The sequence below is a fragment of the Phalacrocorax carbo genome, chromosome 1 (genome assembly GCF_963921805.1).
Source record: "Phalacrocorax carbo chromosome 1, bPhaCar2.1, whole genome shotgun sequence".
In the NCBI taxonomy this organism is placed as follows: Eukaryota; Metazoa; Chordata; class Aves; order Suliformes; family Phalacrocoracidae; genus Phalacrocorax; species Phalacrocorax carbo.
In genome coordinates this window covers 118,870,355-118,891,404 of record NC_087513.1, presented here as the reverse complement: position 1 = coordinate 118,891,404, position 21,050 = coordinate 118,870,355, and the positions used below count along the sequence as shown (strand labels likewise).

At 36.2% G+C, this 21,050-nt stretch overlaps 1 protein-coding gene across 1 annotated transcript in view; it reads left to right on the top strand.

The window, feature by feature from the left end:
- The window catches only part of BRWD1 (bromodomain and WD repeat domain containing 1), a 62,995-nt gene that overhangs the window by 18,182 nt on the left and 23,763 nt on the right, over positions 1-21,050 (top strand). Inside the window, exons 14-29 of the mRNA XM_064471881.1 lie at positions 722-872; positions 1,457-1,591; positions 2,988-3,116; positions 4,416-4,641; positions 5,069-5,254; positions 6,007-6,190; positions 6,999-7,089; positions 7,502-7,642; positions 9,732-9,817; positions 10,774-10,969; positions 11,975-12,091; positions 12,211-12,318; positions 12,699-12,823; positions 12,933-13,015; positions 13,472-13,583; positions 18,848-18,909. Coding sequence (XP_064327951.1) covers positions 722-872; positions 1,457-1,591; positions 2,988-3,116; positions 4,416-4,641; positions 5,069-5,254; positions 6,007-6,190; positions 6,999-7,089; positions 7,502-7,642; positions 9,732-9,817; positions 10,774-10,969; positions 11,975-12,091; positions 12,211-12,318; positions 12,699-12,823; positions 12,933-13,015; positions 13,472-13,583; positions 18,848-18,909 — 2,132 coding nt within the window. The remainder of the gene's footprint in view (positions 1-721; positions 873-1,456; positions 1,592-2,987; positions 3,117-4,415; positions 4,642-5,068; positions 5,255-6,006; positions 6,191-6,998; positions 7,090-7,501; positions 7,643-9,731; positions 9,818-10,773; positions 10,970-11,974; positions 12,092-12,210; positions 12,319-12,698; positions 12,824-12,932; positions 13,016-13,471; positions 13,584-18,847; positions 18,910-21,050) is intronic.

The following is a 21,050-nucleotide window of genomic DNA, read 5'->3' as shown; positions in this document are numbered from 1 at the left end:
GCAGTTATGAGGAAAAAAAAGTTTTACTAAGAAAGGAGGATGTATTAATATTTGAGATTTGACTGTGGCATCTTTCTGGCTTAATATATGCAATTGTAGTTGTGCGTAATTGAGAGTCTTCGTAAGAGAGGCTACTAGTTGATGTGGTATATAGATAATACTGTGAAGGCATGGTTCAAAGAACACTTGTTCCTTCAGTTGACTAAGATGCTGAGAGGGAGTGTTACAATATCCTATAACTGTATTCTGAGGAGAGAAATGAGGAAGTAGACTGAGGTAAATACAAAATATTGTCTTTAATATATTTATGTTGGGAATCAGAAAAAAATGCTTGGTTAATGTAGAGGTTAGCTTCTGAGACAGAATTAGTTGGAAAGCTCTTTACTGTATAAAGTCCAAATTTTTAAAGGAATTATGTTGGGACTCTAACTGTAGAACAGGCAAGACTCCATGAAGAAGGAAAGCCTTTTTGCCTTGTATCTCAAATGGGAAAGAAGTTAATCGTGTCCTATGAAATAAGTATGCTAGAAATCCAGATTTGCTTTACAGTTTGCTCCAAAAAGAACGAAGTTTATGGACCAAAGTTTCAAAACAAATTTAATTCTTACCTTCCCTTCCCTTATCTGATTATTAATATGGGAAAAGAGGTTATTTTTCTGTATTTTGAGATTGAAATGGACTAATCAAAAATATCTCATGCCTGTTCAACTATTTAAAATAGTGACACATGTTCAGAAGAAGACAAATTTATGAAACCTAAAGTAACCATGATAGCCTGGAACCAAAATGATAACTATGTTGTTACGGCTGTGAATAATCATCTGCTCAAAGTTTGGAATTCCTGTACGGGGCAGTTGCTTCATGACTTGGTGGTATGTAATTTTACTTGCTTTTTGAAGTAGATGGTCATCTTACAATTGCAATGACATGTGCATGCTGAGTTCATAATTGGGTCTGATGTGTCTTGAAATCTCTATATGAATGATAAAGTGTAGTGTTTCTTGGATTTTTTTTTAACCAAAACTAGCTGTTTCCTCCTACATTTGAACAATCCTTTCCCTAGCTGCTGTGTTGAACTTGCCTCTCCTGTGGAATAAACAAACATTTTTGTGGAGTAACATACTTGCCCATTGAGTAGTTCACTGTCCTTTGGCAAAAGCTCCATGTTTCTAGAGTTCTAGTTTGAATGTAGAAAATTATTAAATTTAGAATAATAGTCTTTCTGGCTGCCTGGGTTTTTGCCCTACTTATGTGCCTCAGGTAGCAGTCCAGATAGATACACTGTGGATTTTGTAGAAGTCTGTATATTTTTGGAGGCAGCTTGTAGGGGTGTAACTTACCAAAAGTCTGCATGTGAGGAGATGATAGTGCAGTGCTTTAGGCTCTACTGTAGATATCTTGTTGATGTGGATTTGTGTCCTCTTGTTTGCATGTGATGTGCAATTTTAAATTCTAGGGGCATGCAGATGAAGTATTTGTCTTGGAGACCCACCCCTTTGATTCCAGGATAATGCTGTCTGCGGGTCATGATGGCAACATCTTTATATGGGATATTACCAAAGGCACGAAAACAAAGCATTATTTTAACATGGTAAGACCTTTTTTTAAACTTTTTTTTTTTTTCCTCAATACAGAGCAGTGTGTTCACATACTAGTTGAAGGCATTGTCACCAACAGGCACAGCCCCTACACCTTCTGGAAAAAAAGAACCACCAAAAAACAACCAATCAAAACCCACCAAAATACCCCAAACCCTCAAAATTTATGAGTTTGTTTTTTCTCTAGAGCTTTTACCTTTTAATTTTTTAGTTATTGTAACTGTAGGTGTGAAGTAATCAGGAGCCAGTTTTAACAGTTTAATGTGGCAGAAAAAGAGGGCCAGGATTGCCTCCCTTGTCTGTCGCCAGCTGCCCACTTTCATTCTCTACCTTGAATAAGGTGCCTCTCACTGGACCTTTTACTAAGCTGAGTCAGTTCACTGGTCTTCTGCAAAAGTATTCCCTTCTTCCTTCCACTGCTACCTTCCTGTAGGGCTTCCAAGTGGAATTCTGTCAGGGAGGTCTTGCTAAGCTGCTGAGAGGAAGAAGATGACTTGTGAGAATTTGCAGTTGGGTGTGAGGAATGTGAGGTATGGGGGAGCAGAGCAGGACTTTACTTTCATTGTAGTCAATGTCTGAGCTCTTCAGACTTCACCTGTTGATCAGGGCTTCTTGGACTGTGAGGTGGTATGAATAGCTGACACCAGGACTTTTCCACCCTTTATTACTGAAGATCATCTTGCACCTCGTTCATAGTAACAGTTCTCCTTAACTGAGATGCGGTGCCATCTAAAAGACTGAAAGGTTCTGTTCTAGACCATAATTTCAGGAGTCTTACAGACAAATATTTGTTTTCTCAGCTGCCTTAAAAATTCTAATATTACCACCATAAGCATTTGTGGATTGGCGCAGTTCTTCTCAAGAGCTCCCACGACATTTGCTCCATTTGACAGCCCATGAATAACACTTTAAAATAGGTTATTTTCTTTGAGACTTAAGTTATGATCTAAAGTTCATATTAATTTTCTAATCTTTTTTTATTTTCTGGTTACAGCTAATAGCAAAGTGATTTCTTTTTCTTTAGCTTTAAGATTCCCTGTGCTTTTCTTAAGAGTGGTTTAACAAAATCAGTATATATTAGCTGCAGTTTACTTTTAAGCAGTATACCAACAGCTAAAAAGCCTCAAAAAGCTTTTCCCTTTTTTCTTTCTTAACAGTAAGTTTCCATACCCTTTAGTGCATCTTTTTAAAACTGTATGATTCAGGACTTAAATTAATTTATTTCTTTTTCCATTGACATGTGAGAGTAACGAGATTATTTGTGCTTTAATGGAGGTACTTCAGAGGTGCATGACAGTTTTTGATAGTAATTAATTTTTGATGCTGCATTATTGTTTGCTAAAAAAAAATATTGGTCAGATAGTCTTGAATTTCTTTCCTTCAATTTAGATTGAAGGCCAAGGACACGGAGCTGTTTTTGACTGTAAATTTTCACCAGATGGACAGCATTTTGCATGTACAGATTCTCATGGGCATCTATTGATATTTGGGTTTGGCTGTAGCAGGCCTTATGAAAAGGTAAGTTCAGCTTTTTATTAGGACTGTTTATTCAAGCTTCTAATTGAAATTAGATTAGTTACATTCATTCCTCTAAAATGTCATATGTAAAAAAGAGTTTTGTATGGGTACAGGATCTAAATACAATGGGTTCCTTGATGTCTGAGTTCTGTTGTATGTATGGTCCTGGCACAGCAGAAATAACCGGTGTCTTAACATTCCCTTGGGAGTAGCTTCGAAGAAGGTTTCTGGAATGTGTTTTCATTTTCCAGCCAGCTAATTTGCATGTTAATTGTACAACCTCAAAATAACTCTTACTTCTAATTTCTGAAAATAGCTTAATGTTTAAGGATTGAAATGTATCACAAAGTTTATTGCACTACTACCTAATTAAGAAAAAAGCAGACTGTGTATTAATAATTAGCTGGTTAATTTCAATTATTAGAACTTGCAGTTCTTCAGGCCTTTCCTTATTCAAATGCAAATTCACTGTAGCAGTTTGATTAAAATAAGCAAAAGTAAATATTCTTCTAACACTGTGGATTTTGAAATGTTAGAAGAATGTGCATGGGATAAATGTTTTGCTTTTTTGAATCTTATCAGCCTGTTCCCTTTTTGGTTTTATAAATAGATGTCTTCCTGTTTTTTCGAAATAGCTTTCAAAAGTGCACTTCTGGCCTATGGTGGTCTTCTCTTCCCCCTCAGTTTTTTCAAGTTGCAATGGTAGTTCCATGTTTGTCATTTCAAAGAATTATTTTTTCTTACTCTACATTCTTAGCTGAAGAGAAGTTTCAATTTCATCTTGCTCATCGTTGCTAAGAGCAAAGATTCTGATTGTGGTCTAATACTTGTGTAACTGTTTTCCTTCACTTGCATGAGTTTAACAGACTCTTTCAGTTGCAGAAAAAATTTCTGGCGGACATTGCATGATTAAGAAAGAACTTTACTTTGAGAGCTTATGTTGAACCTCAGACAGTAATTTCCTTGCATGGAAGCCAAGGTTCATTCTCTAAATGTGTGGAAAAAATAACGAGATGTAAAATGTTTTTCATTTGAAGTGTAAAGCAGTGCTTCTGCTTCAAGTTACCTCAGTTTATTGTTTTCTAAAAGCCTTTTGTTGCCTGTGAAAGCACTATCAAAAATGAGAGTACTGCAACACCCATACAGCTTAACTGTAGCTGTACAGAACTCTTCTTATTGGGAACTTGCCCTTTCTTTTACCTTTAAGACTTTAGATATTTTAGTCTCACTTGTTCTTCTCTGTTCTTTAGCATATTCTTCTTTTCAGATTGATAACATAAAAACTTTATTTCTTTCTAGATTCCTGATCAGATGTTCTTCCACACTGACTATCGGCCACTTATTCGAGACTCTAACAATTATGTCCTAGATGAGCAGACTCAACAGGCTCCTCATCTCATGCCCCCTCCCTTCTTAGTAGACGTAGATGGAAACCCTCATCCAACAAAATATCAAAGATTGGTGCCAGGAAGAGAGAATTGTGCAGATGAACATTTGATTCCTCAACTTGGATATGTAGCAACAAGTAAGAACAGTATCACTAAGACCTACATCCAGATGTTAGAGTTACTATAGTAATTCTGATGGGAAGAGAGTACGTGTGACGTGGGTGATTTAAAAATGCATTTGCTTTCTCACATGCTACCTGTCATGTATTGATGTTCACTAAAGATGCTGAACAGTTCCACAGTGAATACAATTTTAAACAAGGCAAAAAAAATCAGTTGTTCAAATGGATGTCTTAATTCTTTTCTGCAGGCACTGACATGCACAAACTGTTTGAGTTGTGGGCTCCATAAATTTCTCATTTGGAATAAGCAATTGGAAACATTTCAAGAGTGGTTTCATTGTGTTGAGTTGTAGGACATGTCTCACTGCGATGTGAACAATGGGATCAAATAATTTGCTACAGTCAGTTAACCCATTCACTTTATTTGTTTTACGCTTGCTAGGTGATGGGGAAGTGGTTGAACAAGTTATAGGCCAACAAACAGTTGATCAGGATGAACAAGGCTTGGAGCCCAGCATTCTTGATGGCATGATTAGACAGTTACAACTACAACAAGATCAAAGAACTGGAGCTGATCAAGAATCTGCTTCGAGTGGCCCACAAAATGTGGAAGGAACACCTAGAAGAGGTTAGTACTTGCTGATAAATTCTTAGGTAATTGTTCTATCTCTGTGTTTGTTACACGGCGTGAAATATTTCAAAGAGGTTTTAACTTTAATGTTTTTTTTAAGGACTAAGTTTCCCTTAACTTAGCGATATCTGGTTAAGATCTTTTTATTCATGAAAACACTGCTACTCCTGTAATGAAATTACAAAGTAAAGCCTTTTTCTTTTTCTTTTAAAGAGCATTAATTATATTTCTTGTAGAGTGGTACGTATTTAGTAATATTTATAGAGTACTCAAAGAACATTTGTAGGAGCTACATTTATTCTCTGAAGTTTGCAAAATAGGTATTTTACCATTATTCGAACTGGGTTCTTGTCTTCCTTTACAGAGTTAAACCAGACACCCTTCTGGTCTGTGTTCTTGTAGTTTTAATTACGTAAGCTCAGCTCTCCAGGAACAGTGCTTTTTAGAACCTCACTAGCTGCAGAGCTGCCTGAAATAGTTCAGAAAACCCCTCTGTCACATTATACTTCCTTTCACTGTACTAAAATAGTAGTAGAAATAACCATTTAAAGAAGAGTATATGTGTAATCTCACGGTACATCTCACATGTATCTACATGACAGATAATTATCTAGTTTCCTGAAGGTGATAACTAGTCATAATCATAAAGATAAAAAGTTAACATTTTACATATTTTTATCTTGTGGTAAGAAGAAACAAGGTTCCAATTTTGTGTAGTGTGGAAAAAAAATATTTTGTGTGTATTTTAGCTTTTAGAAGACCGAGTTTTGACATCCAGTCTCCTCCCAATATTGGGCTGCGACGTAGTGGGCAGGTTGAAGGAGTGCGTCAGATGCATCAGAATGCTCCACGAAGTCAGATGGCTACTGAGCGAGACCTTCAGGCTTGGAGACGGAGAGTTGTTGTACCAGAAATACCACCCAGCTTACTCAGGTCTGTAGACGAATTACTGGGCTGCAGATATGACTGGAGGGAACACATCACATTGTTTTCTCTAAATCTGGTGCTATTATACCTAAGCTAAAATAGATTTGTGGTAGAAACTGAAATAGTCCAGTGTTATGGTCAGCTGTGCTTAAAAACTTTTAACTGTAAAGTCCATTCAATGAAAATAATGGGAAGTTTCTCTAGGGTAATAGAGAGTGATTCTCCCATATTTCAAGATTTTAAGTTACCTTAAAGGACAGCTAGATTACCTAGATTCTTTCTGTTTCCAGTATAAAGGGATATAGGTTAAATTCATTTATGTGAAAAAGTTCAGAGATATCGTGCTTTTGTGAGGCTTTATGGGGGTCATGTGTTATGCAGCACTGAGCACTTGAAATGCTAAAAAGTGAGCTGCTTTCAAAAGTACTATCAGCATGTGTCTGTGAAAAGGAGAATTAATATCAATACTTTTTATTGGTACAGCCATATGTGCTGCCACATCTCTGAAGTTTTTGAAAAGCTTTCCTAGTGTTGGGAGGTAGAATGATTGCAAAGGGAAAAATGTGGATTAACGACAGAGCTGAAAAAGTTTATTATATTCTGATGTTTGCAAGGAAGACTTTCTTAATGTCCATCTTTATCTGGAAATGAGTGTACATATGTTACAGGTGTTTGAGCAATAATAACATCTGAAGTAAATAATGGAATGGAATTAGGTGTTAGGGTTTTTAGATCCTTTAAAGTGGATGGATCATTTAACTTTTCAGCATTGTCAAAACAGATGCAGAATTATATCTTCGTTATTTTCTTGTAGGAAGCAGGAAGAATACCGAATTGCGAAAGGGGAAGACGAGAGGGATCTTTATGCAACAGAGAAGAAAAAGTCATTTGAGTCATTGGAAAAGGTATGCATCAGCTTCTAGGAAAGTGGGCATTCTGTGTCCAGGGACAAGTCATGGCTTAAAAAATGAGAGCAGACATTTCTGAAGGTATGGTCTTCAAAGGTTCCTGTAGGCAGTTGATATTTTGATTCTGTAAATATATTTATCAGGTAATCCTGTCACTTAAAGTAATTTATAAGGGCAATTTCTTAGAACAACTACTAAATCTTAAATTTAGAACAGCAAATTTAAAACTATTGGCTTACAGGAAAATTATTTCCTGTGAAAAGGAGTTTTGACATGATCAGGCAGCAATGTGATGAGGCGGTTGCAGTTTTTACATTCAGCAGTGCTTTTCGCTACCCTTTCAACCCCATAAAAGTTTGCTGCATATGTACTTTTATGTAACTTCTTTTTTCCTTTCTACATACATTAGAGTGACTCTGAGTCTTCATTAATACAATCGAAGCGTAGACTGCATAGGCGGAAATATGCCAATTACCGAACACGGAATAACATTGAACAACTGGAGTCTTCTGATGAGGAAGGAGATAACTGCTTTGGCTTGATAGAGCAGGTGAGTTCCCTTCAGAGTTCTGTATTTTGAACTTGTGTTACTCAGTAACTGATGTTTCATGTAAATGTGCCTTTTCTCTCTTAAAAAAAAAAAAAAGGCAAAAAAAAAAAAAAATCCCTCTCTTGCCAGGGAAAGTATTTCTCTAAGCATCAGTATTGCTAGCACTTCTCAAACCTAGTTACTGTTGCTTTAATAATAGCAGTCTTTCCTGTCATTTTATAAATGGCTGAATTGTTTTTGCTGAGAATTGTCTAAACCAAATCCATAGCTCAAGGCTACAAACCCACGTACAATGCTGAGGTTGCCTTAAAGTGAAATTTGGATTTTAGATGTGTTCTGCTGTTCCTCTGTGAAAACCTTCCAAAGTTGTGCACACAGCTTAAACTGGAGATTTTGGAGGTTCTTAATAAAGCATTGTTGCATCCTGGTAATGTGACTCTTCCAGAGTCTGTTTATCCTGGCTGAGTCCTGGTGTGGGATGAAACAGGACTTTGCTGGAGCAAAAGCAGTAGCTTTTAGCTGTCATGTTATCCAATGCTGTACATCAGTGGTAGGACTGCTTAGACTAAAGTTGCCTTGCCTTGCACACAAGAAAGTACTCTCAAACTGGGAAAGGGGGAAGAAGTAGAGGTCAGACTTGTTGGACTAGTCACTTACTTTGTTAAGGAAGAATGGTGAATAAAATGGGGGACATTCAGGAGGTAAGGCAATTTTGTAAATAGGATGAATCGTTTTCTTTGGAAATGGACTCTATTCTCCTAGCCTCTTAATAAAGAATTCCTATGTTTTCAAAAACAATAAGTCACTTTAAATTTAATGAACAGTTCAGGTTTTCCTTATTTTGGGAATAGGGTGGGAGGGGATTTGACAGGAGACTTCTGGTGCCTGACAAATTCAAAGCACACAAAGTGCAAATAGGAGACTTAACGCACTCTGTCCTGTAAATACTACATAGACTTAAATATTTTTGAAGAAGTGATGTTAGGTCTAATACTACTAAAACTAATAATACTAGAAGAAGCTGAGCTTTGAAGTAAATGTTTGGGGTTTTTTGGTTTTTGGTTTTAATCCTACAAATGGTAGGATAAGAGAAAACTGACATAGTGAGTATTGTCAATCCTGTACACTGTATGAGCAGGTCCTTTTGGGAAGAGTGTTAACTTTGTTACTCTGAAAATGGCAAACAAATAATCGGTTGGACTGATTCAAACAGTATTGATCTTGAAGTTGCAAGTTAAATCTTGTTTTCTTACTTTTTTATATTTGCTCGATAACATACCTTGGGACAAGAGCAATTAGACTTTGTCATTTCAGTTATGGAAAACACATTAAAAGCATGAGGTTAATGCAAATAAATTCTTGAACAATTGGGAAATTACTTCAATTATAATCTATTTTGTGTCTTGACCCTTTAGTTTTGTATTTAAATATATGCATGAATACACCTGATTAGTACTTGGTCAATCAGTTGATACTAAAATCAGAAAAATCACCTGATCCCAACTTGCATAACTAATGGGAAGAAAAAAATCACAGAAGTGCTGCCATAACAGAATATACCCATGTGCTGTGTGGATGGGAGATGTGATAGTTTTCCTTGATTTGTTCCTTTTGCAGTCTTTAAATTCTTCCTTTCTATTCTAATGAGCTTAGATTTTGTTGTATACTTTACATGACCTCCTTACAGCATTATGAGTCTGGAATTTGAAGGAATAAAAATCACCTGTCGCTTTGTTCTCATAAATGATGTAAACTTCGACTAGAAAAAAACTGAACTGCCTTGTGGTAGGGGGTGGGTGGAGGTGTTGCTTTGTGAAAAGTGGCTACAGCAGGTGGATCCACATGTGGCTAATAAATGCGAGTGAATATACAGAAGTTCATGATTAATAGTGCGCTCTTGAGGTTAACAGGGTAAGTTGAAATCAGCTGCAAAAAAGAACTACTTTAATTTCCATTTTAACAACTCTTTAACCAAATTTCCTCCTAAGTTGATAATATGCAGACATGAGTGAACAATGTGTTTTATGTTTCAAACCCTTAAAATGTGATATGAGAGAGTTTTGGATTGACTGCATATTTTTAAATTCAGGAAGCCGAAGAAAGTGAGGAGTCTGGTTCATCTGATGAAGAGGAAGAGTGGAGAAGTGACAAGAAAAGCAACAGTAATAGTTCTAGGTAAAAATGAACAAACAAATCCCAGCTATTACTGTAGTGAGTTTTACTTAACTTTTGGCAAGTTAAAAGTTGCATGGAAATTCTGTTGTGCTTGTACGTAACAACATTTTGTTGGGTACTCTACTGTACTGACATGTTGCATTGTTATTTAGTGTTCCATTTCACCAAAACATTTTTGTCTTTTAATGTAGTTTCAAATCCTTTTGCTTTTTTGCTAGATGGCAAGGATAAAGAAGATAGTCTGAAACGTTTTTTTTTAATAGTTTGTTTTGTTCTGTTGGGATTTTGAGGGGTGGGGGATTTTGTTTGGTTTTGTTTTTTGTTCTATTTTTTTAATAATGTAGCAACAGTCAGTTGCTTGCTCTTACAAAAATGTTTGATTGGAAAAAATCTTAGTTTTATAAAGTTATAATTTTGTTTAGAACGGAATTATCTATAATTTTTGGTCACTCTGCTATGGTCGCTGTCACCAGCTATGGTTACTATGGATTAGGTATTCTTTCTAGAACTCTCTAGTAGTAGAACTAAGAAAGAGATATAAAAAAAAAAACAAATGTGTACCTGCGAGATTTGTATAACTGTCTTTAAAGACACTGTGTTCTTTAGGGAGGGCTCTTAACTAGCCCAGAATTTCATTGCACAACTTCCTTGAATAAAATTACTGACTTTAGAATTCACCGGCTTTGAGGTTTTTTTAAAAAAACTTTGAATTACTTCGAATTCAAAAACCTTTAAATTTAAAATTAAGCTCTGAATTACTGTGTGCCCAAAAAATTTTGCTAAACATCAAGTGAAGTAATTGTTAAAACAGGTCAAAGTAACTTTAGTTCTTTTGATAGTGCTTTCAACAGCAATCTAGATCTGCAGATATTCATCTTAAGAGAATTTAGCATTCTAAAATATTAACAACTTGCTTCTATGTTTGTATTTTCCCTGGCCCCGTCCACCGTGGACAGTGATTCTTCCAGCAGATACTCTGACTGGATTGCTGATGCAGGGATTAACCTACAACCTCCCGTACGGACTTCTCGACGGAAAGCTATCAGATACTGCAGTACTTCAGAAGATGAAGTATCAGCAGAGAAATCATCTCCTCCAAAGAGAAGAAGAAGAAAAAGAAGAAAAAAGCCCAGACCAAAAAAGCAGGAGGAGGTATATAGTTCATTTCTGCTACTCACTCTTTAATAAACATCTCTCTTAGGTTTTTAGACCTCTTAACTGGAAACTGTTAAAGTAATTGTTATTGCGATTGGACAAGGATATTGGTATCACTACATACAATGTACCCTTAATGAAATTGAGACCATTCCAAATGTGAGGTTGTCTGCCGATTTGTATGGAAGAATCTGCATTCCAAGTGAAGTAATTTTCACTTTTCAAATAAAAACTGTTCTCAAGCTTTCTGTTATCGAGGGGCCATTGTGGTTATTAAATACTGTACAGAATATTAGACTAAAATCCTGTTAAACTGTCTGGTTTTAAGTAATGTATCTTTTTCAAAACTTAGGAGATATAGTCACTGAGTTTACAGTGGCCATTTATTCTTGGGTTGAATTTTTAATTTTTTGTAAGTTACAATAATTACTCTGTAAGTTACTGAAATTTTTAAATTAAATAATTATCCTTTTTTAAGGTACAATAGCTGTTATTTGCTGGTTTCTGCCATAAAGGCGCAAATAGATTTTTTTTTTAACGCTTGGGGTTTTTTGGTATGTTTTTTCTCCATCCTTTCACTTTCTTCCATGTATTCACAAAACACTGTTTTAATACGGAACTGTTTTAATATGGTTATTTACAGTGCAATATCTTTCATAACTTCTCTTCTTCAGTAGTTTCTTGCAGCTTGATAGTTTTTTGGTTTTTTTTTAAACTGGACACTGAGACTGCCATCTAAATTATAAAAGTTTGTTTCTCTTAAGACCCGAATAATAGTAATTTTGGTCACTGAAATCTTCATATAGGAAAGGAATGCTTAGTATTAGTAAGTAACAAGTCGAGCAAAGCCATAGAGGAATTTTGCTAAAAGGTTTTGGAAATGTACATTAGTCTTCTATAAGTTAAGTTTTTGCCTGCCATATTAAAATGGAATGAGTTGTTTTGATGTCACGTCAGCAGTATGTCCATTATGTCTAATTTTGCTCTCTGTTTAATGTAAAGGCTAATACTCCAACTCAACCAGTAAACTTGGAATTCTCATATGATTGGCATCCTCCCATTTGGATAACAGACACAGCCCTTCGAAGATCCCCTTTTGTTCCTCAGATGGGCGATGAGGTAGGAATATTGATTGAAGTCTTGAAACGTTTGTGTTAACTAACATTATTATAGTTACTAAACATAGGATAACATTTACTGCTTGGTTTTCTTTTTTTGTTTGGTTGGGTTTTTTTCAGGTAATATATTTCCGACAAGGACATGAAGCTTACATTGAAGCAGTTAGAAGAAATAACATTTATGAACTGAATCCACACAAGGAGCCGTGGAGAAAAGTAGCCCTTAGGGTAGGTCTTCCTCGAAAATACCGTGGGTTCAATACTAGTAGCCTGTGAACAAAGAATTGTATTATGCTGTTTGCAAAACATTGATTTGTGAGGTTATGCCATTTCCTGTAATGTTTCACCATGGAAACAATAAGGAAAGGTGTCTTCAATCGCCAGAGTATCTTCAGAGGTACCTGTGGGAAGACGAGTATAAATAGGTGCATTGAAATTACCAAGTCTGCCAGACTGTCTTCCATTGAAATATCAAATAAAATTTCAGTATTTTTGGTTTTTTGGATGTAGGTACAATTCATCTGCTTGGTTAACTAATGTTAAATTAATAGTTCTGTGTATAAGTCCAGAAGGTAATACTTGCTGAAACTGTGTTTTTTTGCCTGTAGGATCAGGAATTGGTAAAAATTGTTGGAATTAGATATGAAGTTGGTCCTCCCACACTGTGTTGCCTCAAGCTTGCCTTTATAGATCATGCCACCGGAAAACATACAGACAAATCATTTTCCATCAGGTATGTGCATGTTTATTTTTCTGAAAAGTGTTTAAAAATATGTTTTGTTTTAAGCTTCTTCCTAAAGTCCTAAGGTGCACACATGAAAGGCATTATTTTTTTTACCTAGATACCATGATATGCCAGATGTTATCGACTTCCTTATATTACGTCAGTTCTATGATGAAGCACGGCAAAGGAACTGGCAAGCTTGTAAGTGTGTTTTCTAAGTATTTGACTAAATGATTTTGAAATAAAAAAATTGACCTTGGCTGCTAATTGCTGAATATGCTAGATGCCACTTCCTTGTAACTTTAGAGGGCTCGTTGGTAGGTAAGGTCCCTTTGCCCATTAGAAATTTGAGCCTACTAACTGCTGTACTAAGCATTTTGCAGGGATTACCATAGATCTAAGGCACAGTATTCAAAACATACATTGAGACTCTGGTATTCCCTTTTCTTATTTTATAGCAAAGTAGCAAACTTGTTTAGATTTTAGCACTTGGGTTTTTTTGGCATAATAAGTTGTCTCATCTTTTACTGAATATCAGTGGGTTTAGAATTTTAAACTGAAATACATCGATGAAAAGTTTTTCTGTTTGCATGTAGAAGAAGCACAGTTAAATAACTTTTCGCAGTAGAATATTTGAGCAGACTGTTTTTGCTCTAGCTGATAGGTTCCGATCCATTATTGATGATGCATGGTGGTTTGGAACAGTGTTGGGTCAAGAGCCGTATCAGCCTCAATATCCAGATAGTCACTTTCAGTGTTACAGTGTTAAGTAAGTATAAAAAGATACTAATTTCTAATGTTGTTAGTGGGGGTTGCCTTTTGCATAGCTGGCTTATTGGTATGAGAATGTATAAGTTGTTCAAATGATTTTACTGGTTGTATTATCACTTGTTAATGGTTTCAAGTTGCCAATCTAGCACAGTGTGAATACCTAATTGATGGCAAATTTTCAGTGACTACTAATGTGGTAAAAAAAGTTACTGACCTCTTTCACATTTGTGAATCATATTCTGCAATTACTAGTGCTGAATCGCTTCCATGAAGCAAGCAATGCAATTTCCAGTGTATGGTAATTATTATTCTTCAGTGATAATTGGTTTTGGATGGGGCATGCTGAATCTTCTCTGTTGTTGCTGACATCGTGATCCTTATGCTTCAAGTTCTCACATGTCTGTCTTTCACTTGATAGTCCACAGGAGCAAGTATACGTATAAAATGATCTCATGCTATCGCTTGAGACTCCTGTAGAAGGGATGTTTCCAAACCTTGCTCTCTCGTTATGCTTGACATACGAATGTGCAGACAGAACTTGAGTCTCTTCACTGCCTAGTGGTATTCTGCCATATTCCTTATTGTGTAGATCCCACTTGCAATATCACCATTGATTTCCTCTTCGGGTGATATTTTGCTGGACAGCTGGCAGATAATGTAACCCTGTGTTACCTGTAACGGACAAATCCCTTTGGCCAGCCTACTTGTCAGAAGATAATACTGCCTAGATAAAAGCATGTAGTATCAAGTGCATTGTGCAAAATAGGTAAAGTTCAGCAAATCAAGGGTGTAGGAGTAAAAAAAAATAACTGCTTAAACAGGAAAGGCCAGAAACTTCCAAGTCAAACTGGTGACAAGATAGCTGGACCTATACCTTCTTTATCAAGGCGTGTTCTGAAAAATTACTCCCTACTGTCCTCCCATGATGGTTTGACATCAGTGACGTTCCTGTGCACCTTCTTTCATATGAACAGGTCCTTCAGGCCAAAGGAGAATACAGGCAAACAAAGATGACTCTGGACCTTAGTGTTCAGAATCAGTATATTGCCATTGTCCTGCCCCGTCCAAGTTGTCTGGAATGATTCTGGGATCTTGCTTAGGATTCCCCCAGCAAGGGAGGACTATTAGGAGAATACTCAATGAATACATAATATTCCTATTTCTGTCATGACCAGAGATTCCTCCCATGTCTTTTACAGTATATTTGATATTTAGAGTTTCGTTGTTAGAGGGCTTTTTTTTTTTCCACTCAGAAGCTTTTGAACCTGTCACTCATCCCAAAGAAAGGACATAATTGTAGCTAATAGACAATTCTGTGAGTCTGCCAAGATTGTGTTAACTTATTTTGGTTCCTTGCCTCATCTACTTCACTTGTCATCTATCCCGTTGATTTTTCTGTAGTGGGAAGGTATAAGTAACTTCCAGACTGAAGTCCTTGCCTGTACGCTTTCGGCAAGTGAATTTTCACTTTGGCTTCTACAAGAGTGCAATTTGCTAGTTCTAGCTGATGCGCCATAAATAAAAGTGGCATCAACATTAAGTCTTTACAACAGATCATCTGACCGTGAAGGACTTCTCATGTTCCTGACAGTGATAAAGCTAAGACTGCTCCACCTAGAAAGGATCTGTTAGTATGTGTGTGAATACTTGGTCTTTTTCCTTTGACAGTTGCTTAATCACCCACAGTGAGAAAATACATACAGACAGAAAATTGAAATCCAGACTATCTGTATATTGATGTCTTGCTCTCATTTCATTCTTCTTACTCTTCTTTTACCTAAAGAGAGGATCTGGGCAAACTAAAATGATGCCAGATGCTTACTGACATCTTATTCATGTCCCAGGCGTGAGGGATAGTACACTTGGAGCATGTCTCCTGCAGGTGATGTAGGGATAAAAATATTCAAGTTACTGGCTAGCATATATTCTCTTGTTTTGTAAAATGATGTACAGAGTAAAAATCCACTGAGTCCAGATACCAGTATAAAAATACAATTAAATCTTATTTCAGGGTACTAAATTTTAACTGTTACATAACTCAAACCCTTTGATATACTGGCATGGGGAATATATGTTACCTTCCATATGTTATACCTTTCATACGTTTTGTTATGTTACCACAGTTTTTCCTTAAGAGTAAGTTTAGATGGGGTTTTGAGGTTTTTTATTTTGACCAGTTCAAAATCAAATTTCCAGTTACAAAAAAGAGCCTATAGCCAATTTCCTAGACTCCTTTCTTTTGTGAATGCTAAAGGATATTTCAGAATTTTAATGTACCAGCCTTTAACAGGGGAAAGTCTAGAGTTGCTTTGAAGTTAGCTTAATAATTGAATAGATAAGGGATGCAGTGCTCTATAAAGAGCGATTTCAAAAGAGTTCTTTAAAGGTTTGTGCTGCTTTGTAGAGAATGTGACTATGTTCTACCTTGACTCACAAACACCTCTTCTAGAGAAGATTCATAAGATATGTGTATAAAAACGTCTAGAGTGCTTTGCAGGTATAGTTAGGTTTTGTGACTTTGCTGTGTCCTCAGCTCTCTTTGTAAATACAATCCTTTGTTCAAGAATCTTAAGTTTTGTCTACCCAAGAATCTCCATGTGCTTCAGCAGCAGTAGCTTCCTAATTTTCATTCGTATGCTTTATACATTGGGTGCAAAAAGATTTTTAAGCATATTTCATTTTACATCTGTTTAAATGGGAAAAAACAACCTAAACACAAATGGTTGTGACTCTGTCTTGGAAAAACTGCAATATGCTGTCTCTCTTCTTCACTCAGGATTTGGGTTATTGTGCTTTTCTAGATGGTAGAATTTTGCTAATCCAGCTGAGTTTGAGTATCTGCAGTTCTTCTTCGCCACTTCTGAGACAAAGGGTTTTATTGGAATAGCAGTGCTTTTTATTTTATACCAGAAACAACCTTAGAAAGGTGGCTTCAGAACACTCATTTTTGAATGAAATGAAGGGGAGTACTTGCCACGTAACTTAATTGAAATTCTTGTCAGTAACCGGTTGTCACACCCTTAAGAATCATCTCAGATTATCACCATCACTGTTGTATTGATAATAAATAAATAGAAGTTGTATAAATTGCATGTTTTGTTATTTTATTGGCCAGATAAAAATAGGTATTTGCATAGAAGCAGATTTATATGTTATTAAGTTGCCTTATCTGGATGAATGGAGCTTAAGCGGAACTTAAATGGGGCTTAAGCTGTACTAAACTGTATTGATAAAGTCTTTCATGCAGTGTTATGAAGTAGTGTATATGTTTATGAATACCAACAACTTCTGAAGCATTGTACACTAACTGAGGAGGATAACTCAGTAGATGAACCTTCAGAGCCTTCAGAACTCTGTTAGTTCATAAACATAAAACAGGCTGAATGTGGGTGGATCAAAGTTTTCCGAAGTCAATGGGTAATACAAAATTGTGGACAGGTGCTCTTGCATGAGCAGAGTTTATATTACAAAATATAACTAAATGATGAGGTTGATCATCTCGACTTTCAATTTGCTTGAAAAAAATACACAGGAGGTATTAGACCAAGTATGTAAGTTTATTAAGTCATAAGAAGTAGATGGCATTCACCCATGCGTTTGAAGAACTCTGACATGAAACTCCTGGCAAGGCTGTGAACTGTCCTACAGTTGGACTCTGTACTAGAGGACTAGCAGGTTGCTGTTGTAACTCCAGCCAACAGAAGGGGAAATTGGGGAACTGTAGATTGATGTATTCGACTTCAGCTTCTGGTATGTGCCTGCAATAAATACTACTATTGAGCATAAGGATAAACCCAGTGCTGGAAAGAGCTAGCACTGCATTTGTACAGGGAGGTTCTGCCTCTCTACCCCTTTTGAAGTTCTGTGATTTTGTTAGTGAGTATATGGGTAAAGTGCACGGGGGACAGCATATATTTGTATTTTTTTGAGAAGCCCTTGTAGGATTTCTCTTCAAGAGTTGGTAAAGAAACTAAGATGGCATAGGATTGGAGCAAATACTTCTGTGTGTTGAAAATTGATTAAAGGATAGGGTGTAAAAGAGTGGTTCTTTACAATCCTATTTCAGGATGGAGTAGTGGGGTCCCTCAGGAACGGGTGCTGGGACCAGCTTTAGTTACTATCCTTCTAAGCCTCTTGGAGGGCGCACATGGTGAAATATCCAAGCTCTGTAAATATTGCAAGTCATTTCAGGTAGTAGTCAGATGTCACCCTAAAGGTGAGGACTTCCAGAAAGACCTCATAAAACTGACTGGGTAAAAAAGTGCCAGATAATTTTCAGCATAGACATATGTTAGGTAGGATGTCTGAGGGAACAGTGGCCTTATTTTTGTGCTTAGTGACATTGAGCTCATTAGTAGATTCAGCTGAAGACAAAAATGTTGAGGTAGTCATTGACAGTTCTCAAAACATCAGCTGTGTGTGCAGTAGCAGCTGCAAAAACCAACAAGGTGTTGGCCACCATCAGAAAAAGGATATCAAGGACAGAACAGTATTGCTCACTGCTTTCTAGCACTTTGGTGTGCTGGTGTCTTGATGTATTTTGGGTGTCAGCATCTAAAGGAAGATGTGATGACTCTGGGAAAGGTACAGAGAAGGGCAACTAAAATGATTAAGAGTGTGTATCAGATGTTTTGTGGGTTAACACTAAAAAAAAAAGTTGATTCTTCAGGTGGAAGGGTGAAAGGGGTGCATACATAGTTCACAAAGTCATAAAGGTGTTAAGTGAGGTGAATAGACAATTCTTTTTTTTTTTACTTAATGTGGTATGCCTTATAAAATGAAATGTTAATATACCAAATATGTCACTTTAGTGTTCGTTCTTTCTCTGAAATGTTCCATGGACATGCACAACTACTGTTGTGATTAGCAAAAAAAGAGAAGTCCTCTCTCCTTTGTGTTTTTTCTTGTATCTTCCCTTTAATGTTACCTCATTTTTCCAAGTGTATGGCTTATTTTTCTTCTGCAAATTCTTGATACAGGCTTTGTAAAATTGATTTTTATATTGGGTAAGTTGCATATAGCCAAAATCAGGAGCATAATTTTAATTTGAAATTCATTATGAAGAATGTTTTCTTTTTTCTACTGTGAAAGCTGATTGCTAGCTAGTGCTTATGTTTATATGCATGTTTATACAGCGTGTTTTATTAATACTTAAAAATAGCCATGACTTAGAAGTATTCCCCCCAAGCATATTTGTGTCAAGAAAGTTTTAAATTATTATTGCTTTTTTTTTTTTTTTTTTTTTTAAACTTGGTGAATCAGATGGGACAATGGTGAAGTTGAAAAGCTTAGCCCATGGGACATGGAACCAGTTCCTGATAATGGTAAGTAGAAACTCACTTAAATAGTTCAATGTGCTTTTCCAGTTCCTTTGTATCGTGCAGGTAGTGGACGTTAAATGTTTCCTATCTTTCTTGCAACTCTTGCCACTGAGTCATCTGGTTACGGTATTCATTGTGCATATCTTAACAGGTGAAACTGATATGGTAGTAGTTATCCTTTAAATTATATAGCATGTCAGCAGGGTGCTTTTGTGCATTTAGGCAAGAAAGTTCTTAAAGACAGTCTTGCTTCAGATTCAGTGAAATACCTTGAATATACCTATATTTTTTTCCCCTTTGCATCTTCCACGGCAATTTTGAAGGAAATACTTCAAATGTATAGCTCTGGCATATGCAGTAAAACCTGCTACTTCCAAATGTCAAGTTTTGAAAACATGTCAAGTTTTCAAAAATCTATACATTATAGTATAAGGGTGTGGGGAAAGAATAAGTATAAAATAATTTTCAGTCAGCAAATTCTTACTGCATATGATTTAAACGCAGCAATTTATAAAGTTTGCTGGTCAAATCCAAATTAACTGTAAACAAGACAGTTGGATTCCTGGTTTGTCTTATTCAATTCAGTTTTTCAGTGCTTGTCCGTACCAGCTGGGTGGAGGGAGGAAAGTTTGTGAAATATTGAGAGAGTAGTTACTGAATAAGCTGTCAAAAAGATACTGATTTTCTTAATAACCTTTGCTAGGAGTTAGCTTGTTTCCCAGATACCAGAAAGGCTTACGCTATATTTTTTCTTAAATATGAGTATATTGTACATATGTGGATGTTCTCAGTAGCCACCCGACTGATCTTTGAAGTGTTAGATGGCTGCTTCAGTCGTATCTTGTGATGACCAATTGTGCAAAACAGTCTGAAATCAAGATGCGAAATTGAATTCGTTACTTGTTTTCTATAAACTAAGATGTATAATCAGCAGGATTTTAGTTTTATACACACACACAGATATAATTGAAACATTCTATTTTTCTCATCACCGACATCTGTCTCCTAACATGCAGAAGCTTTTCTTACTCATTGTGAACTGGTTAACGCTTCCCGTATAAATCACTGGGAGACAGTCTTATTACTGTTAGAGGCTCACAGAGCTTACATGTCAACTTCAGTCAGGATTTACTTTGTTATCAGGACAAATTATATCAATGTCTTCTGAACGCTGTATACTATGATTTAAGTTGCTGTTTATATCAGTGCATTAGTTTTCAGTCCACAGGAAGAAGTGATATATAGTGTTCTCAACCACTTAAGTTTGATAGCATAAAGGAATTACAATTCTTGAAATTACTACACTGGCAACGTTATGACAGAGACATCCTATAGATGCTAATTTAAATCTGGATAGTATTACATATGTAGGTCATCATTTACTGGCTATATCAGAGGCTAATTGTAACTTATTTCTGTGATCTAATAAATTGCTACTTTGTCATGCTAAGAGCTTAAGGTTTGACTGATCTGAGGAGCTACACCTTCACCACAGAAAAAGTGGGATGTGACACAACAACAAAAAGGCAGCTAAATGCTAGTGTGTCTTTTGTGAACAAGGTTAAAGAATTCAGAACATCCTCTGAACAGGTCAAGGATAAGTAGCACAGCAGCCACTAGGCTAGAGGAAGAAAAAAATTGTCTGAAGACAATCCAGAACTTATTTTTCTACCTTTCTTTCGAGGCAGAAGATGGTGCTCTGTAGGGAGGTGGAGCCCTTAAAGACAGAAAGGTTTTATGCATTTATAGAAAGCGTTATTATGTTAACAATATAGTATAAAACGGGTTAAACCTCTTCTTCGCTTTCTCTTTCTTTCTTCAATTGACTGACTTACATCCGAAATCAAAATTGTATGTCACATTTGCCACTCTTCTCTCAAAATACTACTTCTTCATTCAGTTTACTAAGATAGATGTCTGGGAGAAGAACAGCACTTAAGTTGGACTAACTAGCAGGTCACAACTTCATTATCTTTTCTATCCTGTAGTATCAGATGTCAAACTCTTGTCAGGGACAATGCTGTCAAGACCAGGAAAAGCTGGTGCATATGAACTGAAAGTTCAGTTGTCAGCAGCCTGCTTACTAAACCACTACTGGTGTAGTAGCCATATATGTATGGCTGTTGCATATAAATATACACACA